General features: G+C 44.9%; 1 protein-coding gene across 1 annotated transcript in view; it reads right to left on the reverse strand.

Annotated features, from left to right (window-relative positions):
* CEP126 (centrosomal protein 126) overlaps nt 1-6,519 on the reverse strand; it is a 41,271-nt gene extending 34,752 nt beyond the window's left edge. Inside the window, exons 1-2 of the mRNA XM_074901465.1 lie at nt 6,457-6,519; nt 6,093-6,187 (exon numbers count right to left, since the gene is read on the reverse strand). Coding sequence (XP_074757566.1) covers nt 6,093-6,187; nt 6,457-6,519 — 158 coding nt within the window. The remainder of the gene's footprint in view (nt 1-6,092; nt 6,188-6,456) is intronic.
* Between the last annotated feature and the right edge of the window lie 4,831 nt (nt 6,520-11,350).

Consider the following 11,350-nt stretch of genomic DNA (forward strand, 5'->3'; position numbering starts at 1 on the left):
ACTTCTGTACAGAGAAAGCCTCAAAAATAGCGATGAAACAGTTTGAACTGTTACTCACACATTGAGTTTCTACCCCTTTTCCTGATGCTCACACTTTCATTGCTCTTCTGTGTCCCAAGGCTGGTAGTTGCATTTTGGCGGTGCTGGGGTGTTATGGTGAGCTATCAGGACCTGGAGTGCCTTCACCAGGAACAATATGATGTTCATGTCAATGCTTTCTTCTTTCTCACCTCAGGATTCAGTTGGAGTCCTTTTTATATTTGCTGACATACTTTTACACTTTTGCTCTTTCTTCATCAATTTGCAGCTCCACAGTACCTCCACATATTCCATACATGGTGCCTTTTACATATATTACATACTATGCTTTTGTTCTCTTTGTTGCCCCTAAAGCCAGTTTTGTCAGATCTAGGTCTGCTTTTCTTGAACCAGCTATTGGTGAGTTGTTGATAGCTGTGGGGTCTCCAGTGCCAAGCCTGTGCACCATCTCCTATCACCCCCTGCCTGTACTCTACGCCGCATCCTGCACCTCCAGTTCTCAAGGCCTCTGCTATCGTACCAGGCCTGCATTTCCCTACACTACATCATTATGTTAAAGTCATAAATATCTCATTCTCTACACAGAATAACTGCTTGTTACTGCAATCTATATAAAACCATGGTCATACCGTAAAAAGATAAACAAAGGCAAAATAAATTAGCCACAGACACCTGGTCAATTAGAGAAATTGCTGTTACAGCTAAACCAAGCAACACAAAGCTGTGGGCAGGTCAAGAAAAGTTCAGAGAGAGCAAGCTTGGCAAGCATCTGTCCTGAGGCCTTGCAAATTCAGCACAATCCTGTGGCCTGTTACCAGAAATGGCAATACTGCATTTCACATCTACATGGTTACAGTGTCAACTAATTTTCACAGTTTCATTCTGATGTAGAAAGCAATACAAAATTCTGAATGCTTTGCACACCTGTTTACCAAGTGCTAACATTTTTCTCGTATTTCTGGCACTAGACTGTTTTCATTTTCTATCAGCAAAACTGATGAATAATTTAAAGAGCTTTTATTAAATTATCAATGATAATCAGCCAGTAGATGGAGCACAAAGCTTGTGCATATGTTGAAATCAAAGTATTTTTGAAAAAAACACAGTAATGGGAACAGACTGGAAACTTGACATAAATTGGGAAAGCATTTCCTTCCCCAATTACAACAGATGGATTAGCTATTCAGATTTCAAGGTAATTTAAAATGCTGAACCAAGATAGTGAACTGTAAGGTTTATTTAAAAATGCACATAGACAACTGCATTTCCAGAATCAACCAACTACCTGCAGCGAGTAACATCACAGTAAAATGGGATGCACATTTTGTATTGAGCACTTAGAGCAGGAAGGCTAAAGTCCCCAGCGAATCAGCAGCTGGTATTTAGAAAGTAGTGTGGTATATAAACACAAAATATGACATCCTATTCATTTTCATCAAGTATGTGTTTGGTCAGTAGCTCCTATTTCCAGAATACTGGTATTTAAACAAAGTATCTGTCAGCTACTGTCCCACAGAATATTTAATGCTTAAACTATCTTGAAATTGCAATTTCATGTATCAGTGAGACAATAAAGGAATTACTTTCTTGATACTCTGGCAACTTGTGGAAAGATAATCAGTAGGCTGTTTGTTTGCTGTGTTGCTCTTAACACAAAACTAAGGAGCTTGGTCAGTAGAAGAGATGCAAAGAAACTGGTGGCATCAACTCATTAATATCAATATGGGTGCCTCTAAGTATTCACTTAGTCACAAAGCTCTGTGACTTAAGTTACTGAGACTTTGCTTTCCAAAGCTATACTTGCTCTTTTCTGTGCAAGTGATGCTTTTGTCTTCTAATAAACCAATTAACAGAGCACATCTGGACAGAAGTTTAATATTTTTAATGCTGAAGCAGCTGCATTTTAGAGGTACTGACAACAGATCAGTACAACACAGCCAGGGAAAAATTAATGACAAGTACATTTAGAAAAGGCTGAAAACAGAAGACTTCAACCTGCAAGCTCTCTGCATATGCAGTTCTCATTAGCTTAAAAACTGCTGGGCATTAGGGGCTATCAGCCTTGGTATAACCTTGTTTAAAGGTAAGCTGGTGGTGGTTCTTAAAAAAAAAAAAAAGAAAAAAACACACAGAAAAAGTTTTCCTCCACAATGCAACACAAAGACAATGAACCTCAGTGACAGAAGATGAGAATAGAGCAGAAACTCTGCTATATCTTCCCTAGATCTGTTTGCTAAAGGGAATTCACTGTTAATACTTTTCAGCAGAGGCATAAATTTAAGGTTGACGTTAAATTTATAACATATAAATTGATACGTTAAACTTGATAAACTTGAACAAAGAAATGACTGGCTTGGTAGATGAGGGGGGAGCAGTGAATACTGTCTATGTGGACTTCACTAAGGCTGTTGATACCGTCTCCCATAAGATCCTCACAGATGATCTGCTGATGTACAGGCTGGATTAGCAGAGAGGTGAACTGAAAACTGGCTGAATGCCTGGGCCCAGAGGGTGGTGATTAGTGGCACAAAAGCCTGGTTGGAGGCCAGTACCTAGTGGTGTATCCCAGGGGTCAATACTGGGCCCAGTTCTGTTTAACATCAGTATTCAAAGAATCATTTAGGTTGGAAAAGACCTTAAAGATCATCAAGTTCAACTGCAAACCTAACACTGCCAAGCCTACCACTACATCATGTCATAAGCGCCATGTCTACACGTCTTTTAAATACCTCCAGGGATGGTGACTCCACTGCTTCTCTGGGGAGACTATTCCAACGCTTGACAACCCCTTCAGTGAAGAAGTTTTTCCTAATATCCAATCTAAATCTCCCCTGGCACAACTGGAGGCCATTTCCTCTCATCCTATCACTTGTTACCTGAAAGAAAAGACCAACACCCACCTGGCTACAACCTCCTTTCAGGTAGCTGTAGAGAGTGGTAAGGCCTCCCCTGAACATCCCTTTCTCCAGGTTAAACACCCCCAGCTCCCTCAGCTGCTGCTCATAAGACTTGTGCTCCAGACACTTCACCAGCTCCGTTGCCCTTCTCTGGACACTTCCAGCCCCTCAATGTCTTTCCTGTAGTGAGGGGCCCGAAACTGAACACAGTATTCAAGGTGCAGCCTCACCAGTGCCGAGTACGGGGGGACAGTCACTTCCCTAGTCCTGCTGGCCACATTATTTTTGATACAAGACAGGATGCCATTGGCCTTCTTGGCCAGCTGTTGACCAAACATGATCTGGATGATGAGGCAGACTGTACTCTTAGCAAGTTTGCACATGACACCAAACTGGGAAGAGCAGCTGATACACCAGAGTTGTACATCCAGAAGGACCTCAACAGGCTGGGGAAACGGGCTGATGGGAACCTCATGAAATTGAACAAGAGGAAGCGCAAAGTCCTGTACCTGGGGAGGAACAACCCCAGGCACCAACATATTCTGGGGGCCACCCAGCTGGAAAGCAGCCTTGTAGAAAAGGACCTGTGGGTCCTGTTGTAGCCCAGGTTGAACATGAGCAGCAATGGGCCCTTGCTGTGAAGGCCAATGGTATCCTGGGCAAAGTACTGCCAGTGCGTGGAGGGAGGGATGTGATCCTTGCCCTCTCCTCAGCACTGCTGAGGCCATACCTGGAAAACAGTGTCCAGTTCTGGGCTTCTCCGCACAAGAGAGACATGGACATACTGGAGAGAGTCCAATGAATGGCCACAAAGATGATGCAGGCACTGGAACATCTCTCCTAGGAGGAAAGACTGAAAGCTGTGACTCTTCAGCCTGGGGAAGAGAAAGCTCAGGGAGGATCTTATTAATGTCTATGAATACCTGAAGGGAGGGTACAAAAAGGTCGGAGCCAGGTTCTTTTCATTGGTGCTCAGTGACAGGACCAGAGGCAATGGTCACAAACTGAAACACAGGAGGTTCTTCTGAGCATTGGGAAACACTTTTTTTACTGTGAGGATGACTGAGCACTGGCATGAGTTGCCCAGAGAGGTTGTGGAGTCTCCATCCTTGGAGATGCTCGAAAGCTGGTCCTGGACAACCAGCACTAGGTGGCCCTGATTGACCAGTGGGGTTGGACCAGATGACCTCAAGAGGACCCTTTAAAACTCAACCACTCTGTGTGAAGGTTGGAAGTAGAAAACACTGTTATACTTCACACTGCACTCATTTCTACTCTCCATATGTTGAAAGAAAAAAAAAAAAAGAAACCATTTCAGTTTTGAAATTATAAACCAGGTGCCAAGAATAACTTCTGATACATGCCTGTAAGCCCTGTCAGGGAGAATTTAGGGTGCTGCCAGGTAGAATGTGGAGTTTAAGGAAGTCATGCTACCCTTGAGAAACCATCATCATAGCCAACACTTTTACACGTGTTACAAAGCTAATGGATCTTGGCTCATACACAGATTTGAGACATGACCTGATGGTTGATCAATCACTTCCTACCTGCATAGCTGTCAGGAAAAAAATATTCAGTTTCAAGGAACTTTTTATTTCCAAATTACTTTCCTCCATATATGCAATGACCTGTAATTCTGAATTATATTTCACAGCTTATTAATACTGTATGCACTTACCACCTTTCTAACATTAGACAAATAACTCCTTTTCAGTTATTAGGGGAAGACTTGTCACCACAGGCTTCCATTTGAACCACTTATTATGCTTATAGTTCTGCCATTCTCAATTATCACAAATGGAAATAATTTCATTTTATGAATACCTAAATTTTTAACGGGCTCACCTGAGTAACTTGGATTTATACTGTGTTTCTTAAGGATGCAATGAAATACATATGGAAATGTATTTATGTATCAATGAGTTTTAGTGTAACTACACCACTGTCAAAAATAAGCAGGCTGTCTGGTATTTGCTTTTACATTAGAGTATAATATTTCAGGACTAGTAATACAATAAGCAGTGTTCATCTGAGATGCGTAGCGTTACAGTGGTACTGTTGCATAAAACTAAATAAGATATTTAATCTTTCAGTTGAGACTCAGTTTATTATCTGCAAAGGTTGTGAGTCGCACAGTCTTTAACCACTCCCAAGTGATTACACTTCCTCTTCAATTTTTCTTTATATTGCAAAACACATGCTGACAGCACATACTGTCAAGCTAAATTGGCAGTATAAACGACATCTACTGTCTCTCTTATGAGTTATCAACATATTTCAGTAAGTAAACATTGCACAACGGAAATCATCTGATACAGGAACTATGGGGGATGAGCACTAACGAGTTAACACCAGGCAGGGGAACCGGGCCTGAGGCTGGGGGCTTGCAAGAAGGAACCCCTCTGCCTCTACAGTATACACAGACGAGTCTCCTGCATGTGCAAATACCATCTCAATGCTAGGGAAAAGCTTCCTATGCCTATTAAACTACTTACAAAACTTCACTGAAACATCTCAGTATATAATTTACTTAATCCATTTGTCACAGAGTATTTCATGACTGCATTCTCATGTATGCAGAAAGACAGAATATTCAAAGCTCTGTTTAAAATGTCAATCAATACAGAATAACTTTATTACAAATATAATCCAGCACTAGAAAGACTTTGCATTGTTTACAGGGAAGTGGGAGCACAAAGCCCCACCACACAGGGCTGGCTGTGCAGCTGTTACACCATGCAGATGGAAAAGCCTACACTTCGGAAGGACACGACAACTGTCTGCCGGCCGACCCGCAGCGTACACCTGAATGCATTATTCACACATTCATTGGAGCTAATAAAAACCAGAAGAATACTAGAAATGCAGATCAGAGTCACAAGATGAAAACACTACTTAACCTTCTAAAAAACAAGAGGTGACTACAGTGAGTTTCCAAGAAGTAGCAAATAAATCAGAATACTGTTCTTCTTATATTTTATTTGTTCCATAGCAAGAAACTGGAAAGGCAAAACTTTCAGCCTAGATTCCTCTAGAATAAAGCAGTGAGGACATTTAACAAAGTGAACACGCAAATAGAAATATATTGAGCTGTCTCAAGGTTCTGACTCTTTTTTCTTTTTGCAATCTCCCACCAAAGGAACCGCAGTTACTTACCTTCTTCTTCTGTTTGTCTCTATCAGATATTTCTGTGCCCTACTCCGACATATTTTTTGACCTTCTTTCAATGCCTGACGTTCTTCTTCTAAATCCTGTTCAAAATGAAACATTAAAGCTCTATCCCTAGTATTGTGTTAAGGACAATGGGAACTGTATCAACCAGCTCATCAAAAGATAGAATAGCTTGTTTGATTGACCTTATACACCTTTTGGGGAATGGGCAAACTTTATCCATGAGATACAAAATGCTGATGTGCCTTTTGACTAAGTACACAGCAGTTGGTCCCATAATTGTATATTATTATCATAACTAACTTTATGTTAATTCAGAAAAAAAATGTAATTGCATTTTAATGTTTACCGTGATTTTAAGAGAGGCTTTGCACTCATCTTTTATGGTATCTGCAGATGCAAAATCTCCCATTTATTATGTTTATCTGCAGAGACATCTTTTTGTTGTTAACTAAACATGTAACATATGCATATATATCACAGAATCACAGAATCATCTAGGTTGGAAAAGACCTTGAAGATCATCCAGTCCAACCATTAACCTCACACTGACAGTTCCCAACTACACCAGATCCTTCAGCGTTATGTCAACTCTGCTCTCAAACACCTACAGGATGGGGACACCACCACCTCCCTGGGCAGCCCATTCCAACGCCTGACAACCCCTTCTGGAAAGAAATGCTTCCTAACAGCCAGTTTAAACCTTCCCTGGCACAACTTGAGGCCATTCCCTCTTGTCCTATCACTTACTGCTTGGTTGAAGAGGCTCATCCCCAGCTCTCTGCACCCTCCTTTCAGGGAGCTGTAGAGGGCGATGAGGTCTCCCCTCAGCCTCCTCTTCTCCAGACTAAACACCCCCAGTTCCCTCAGCCGCTCCTCGTACGACCTGTGCTCCAGACCCTGCACCAGCTCCGTTGCCCTTCTCTGGACACACTCGAGTCATTCAATGTCCTTTTTGTAGTGAGGGGCCCAAAACTGAACACAGGAATCGAGGGGCGGCCTCACCAGTGCCGAGGACAGGGGTCAGATCCCTTCCCTGTCCCTGCTGGCCACGCTATTGCTGACACAAGCCAGGATGCCATTGGCCTTCTTGGCCACCTGGGCACACTGCTGGCTCCTGTTCAGCCGGCTGTCAATCACCCCCTCAGGTCCCTCTCTGACTGGCAGCTCTCCAGCCACTCCTCCCCAAGCCTGTAGCGCTGCTGGGGGTTGTTGTGGCCCAAGGGCAGCATATATCACACGGAAAATGTTTCAATTGTAAAAACAGCCTCCCCCAATCTAAAGGACTGGTTGTTTACACTGAAATTTATTAATATCACTGGATAGAAGCTCACCACAGAGCAAGATCAGTCCTGCCTCACGTCAGTAATGATTTAAGTGTCACCGTACAGGTGGGAGTTCAGAACTCGTGTACGTACTACTTAAATTCAAGAAAATAAGGATCCCCAAGTTAGGATGGAAAATACAATTACTAGCGGCAGTCTCTCTTAGAAGAGGGAAACCAAGCAAACTCGGAAGTCGCACGAGAAGTCAACTTTCCTGCCGCAGTTCCAAAACCCCGGCACACCCGTTTATTTCAAGCCCCCCCGAGGCGATCCCTGACGGCGGGGCAGGACGGGGCTGCGCCACCCAACGCTGCCGCCCGCCCCGCCCCGCCCCGCGCGGGCCCCCGCAGCCCCGCGGCGCCACTTCCCGCCCTCCCGGGGCAGCCGCCCGGGGACCGCCCTGCCGGCAGCCCCGCGGAAGGATACACAGCGGCGGGACGCCTCCCACCGGCGCCGGTTTGGCCCCGCGCCGCGCCGCCGCCCTTCCCGCTCGGCTCCATTCAGCGCCCCGGGCCCGCCGCCCCCGTACCGGAGGGCCCCGCCGTCGGTGCCGGGAGCCGGCCGACCCTCAGCGCGGCCCTGGCCGCGCCGCCGCCATCGTAGCAACCAGAGACGCCGCTTCCTTCGCAACGGGGCGGGGCCGCGGCTGAGGGCGGCGGGGAGCGGCTGAGGGGACGGCGGGGAGCGGCTGAGGGGACGGCGGGGAGCGGCTGAGGGCGGCGGGGAGCGGCTGAGGGGACGGCGGGGAGCGGCTGAGGGGACGGCGGGGAGCGGCTGAGGGCACGGCGGGGAGCGGCTGAGGGCGGCGGGGAGCGGCTGAGGGGACGGCGGGGAGCGGCTGAGGGGACGGCGGGGAGCGGCTGAGGGCGGCGGGGAGCGGCTGAGGGGACGGCGGGGAGCGGCTGAGGGCACGGCGGGGAGCGGCCGTTTGGCCGGTGCTGCCTTTACGAGGCTTCACACCAGGCGCGAGGGACAGGGCGGGTGTGCCCCGGCCGGGAGCGCTCCCGCCGGGGCCGGGGCCGGTGCCGGTGGTCCCCGGTGCCGGGTGGAAGCCAGGAGCGGGCACCTGGCTCCGCCGCCGGGCGGCCGCCGTGTCTGCCCGCCGGCCCAGGGACACCGCTGCCGGACTCCAGCCGAGGTGCTTGGCTCGCCCCGGGCTTTCCACCCTCTCTGCACTTTCATAACTAGCAGGATACCATAGGGGGAAAAAACCAACGAACCCAGCAAACGGTATCCAAGCAAATACGTTTCTCATTAGTTGTGCAGGGCAAACGAAACACCTCCCTGAGCCCGTTTGCTGCTTGTGGGTTTGTAGAGCTCTTTGCGGATTTCTGTTAAATCTCTTGACGGTAAAGACTTGGGAGTTAACAGGATAAACTTTTTTTTTTTTTTTTTTTTTTTAACCAAAGGGTGCAGGAATCGGAATGCAAAAAACGTGTAAAATTTTACAGAAAAATCAAGAAGTATATAAAAATATACAAAAAGTATTTTATTCTTAAGACTGCAAAACTTTTTTTCAGGCAAATCAGGGTGTGTTGTCTTGGGATATTGCCATGCCTTGGATGAGCTGTCAGCAAAAGGCTAAATGCCTTTGTGATTTCCTGGCGAGACATTTTTTGGCTGTTGTATTTGAGCTTAAACCAATTCTTCTCGTTTTCAGCGTGCAGCTGTTCTATGTCTTTGACTAGGACGGTAAAAATAGTACTTGGCATTTGTAAAATACTTTCTCCACAGACATCCCCCACCCCCATATCTGTAGCAGTTTGTGAAGTAGGTGTTACCACTTTACAGTCAAGACCACTGATGCTCAGATCGCCAAATGTGCTTAATATTTATAATATCCCAGTTATCACAGTTGAGAGGATGGAAGTCTTCCACCTCTAGTACAGAATACCGGCCCCCAATTCACCACCTCTTTGCCCAATCAGAACTCTTAAGTGTTGCAGGTAGAAGACTCGTTGCCACTTTACTACCATGTGGTTTTCAACTCACATGCACTTTTAAGATCCCAGTTTGCCCGATAAAATGCAGTGTTTCATTTGGGATGCAGTAGAAGGCTTTATCAGTATGGAGAACTGAGTCACCCAAACAGGACTGAAGGAGAGCTGGGAAACAACTGTAGAATATGAGCCCATGTCACACTTAGGAACATTCAAGCTTATGGTCAACTCAAACTGGCAGAATTTGAAGTTCTTTAGACTTACTGCAAATTTTGATCTTATCCGGCACAACTTGCAACTTCACCTTAGATACCTTCTGAAATTTAGAATTAAGAACAGAGTTTATATATATCTTTATGTCTTTCCCTTCTTTACCGTTTCTTTTTTCTTACCTCTTCATAGCCCTCCTTTACAGTTACTAGATAATTCCTCCTGCTGAGTAACCTCAGACTGTGGGATGAGAAGGCGACTAGTAGAGGACCATGTGTGTCAGAACTATATAATTATTCTGGGACAGCAAGCAGCCTGATCTCAAATGGTTCCAAAATGGAAGGTCCCACTCTGGCAGCTGTTTTGAAAGTAGTTTCATACTTTACTGTGGGCTAGAGATAGTCCACTGAAGGATAAAGATCAGCTCCTAAATCTTTGTGGGATAGATTTTGAATTTATTACAAATCTTGTTTGAAGGCTGTAGCGTAGCTATGCTGCTGCAGAAACACATTTCTCTTTCCTTCTTGTTCCAGTGGGGGATTAATCTGCTAATGCCCTTTAGCTTTCCTGCAAGCTTCAGTTTAACTGTGTAGGCGACTGCACGAGAGAAGGAGATCAGTCAATGTTCTGACCATTTTAACCACCCTTCCTGAAATTTGTCACCTCTTCCTGCTAACAAGGAAGGAGATTCAGGGCACAGTTATGCTAACAAAGGACTGTTATGCTAACAAAGGACTGTTATGTTAACAAAGAGAGAAACTGAGGTACACAACGGCCTTGAGTATGATGGTAAACAACCTTGGGAAAGAAAGCAAGCTTCAATTTTATTGAAAGAAATCACACGTTATATAAGCACTCTACAATAATCATGCATACTACTCACAAATCTATTGGATACATCTAAAAGGCTACATTATAATATCCCAACCCCTTGTGGCATTTCAGGTATGTCACAACATCCTCCTTCTTCTGGCTTGCTTTCTTTCCCAAGGTTGTGTACCTCAGTTTCTCTCTTTGTTAACATACCAGTCCTTTGTTAGCATAACTGTGCCCTTAATCTCCTTCCTTGTTAGCATAACTATACCCTGGGTTTTTTTCCTTTGTTTACCTCAGATGGCTGTAATCAGCTCCTGCACAGACCCATAGCCTTGCTCTGAAAGCCATTCTCCAACATCTTCCTATTTCTGTACATAGAAAAAGGAATAAAAACTGTTCATTCCCCCTTAATGTCATATATGGATAGCCTTGAAAATCTTTTCACCTTCTTCCTCAGACTGAACTATGGATCAGCGTCCATCTTCTTGAGAGAGCATCAACTGATACACTAGTTAAATTCTAGTAATTCTTATATCAGAAAACTGTGATGTGCTATGAGGTACTTTAGAACAAATTAAAAATTTGATTTTGAGATACTGAAGAACTAAAGTTAAAAATTTCACAGGCAGTCGAATGTGCTCCTCTCAGGGAGAGGTCGGGTACGGGTGCTTAGTGCCCTTTAGCTATTTTGAAAGAAAACATGAAACTAAAATCTGGATTTGAAACTCTATTAACCGCTCCCAATTGCTTTTGAATCTCTTTGTAGCAAAAGCTATTTCCAGAGTATTCCAACTTCAAACAGGGATGGAGATGAACCACAGCATTGAGACAAATTTGGAACATTGGCTGGACCAGTGTTGTAAGTGATGTTAAACAGTGTACTCTGACAATACTTTAGACAGTGTATCTCCCAGTGGTACATTAGAAGTTAAGGCTTTATTCATTCAGCCAG

Source organism: Athene noctua, chromosome 1, assembly GCF_965140245.1.
Source record: "Athene noctua chromosome 1, bAthNoc1.hap1.1, whole genome shotgun sequence".
Classification (NCBI taxonomy): domain Eukaryota; kingdom Metazoa; phylum Chordata; class Aves; order Strigiformes; family Strigidae; genus Athene; species Athene noctua.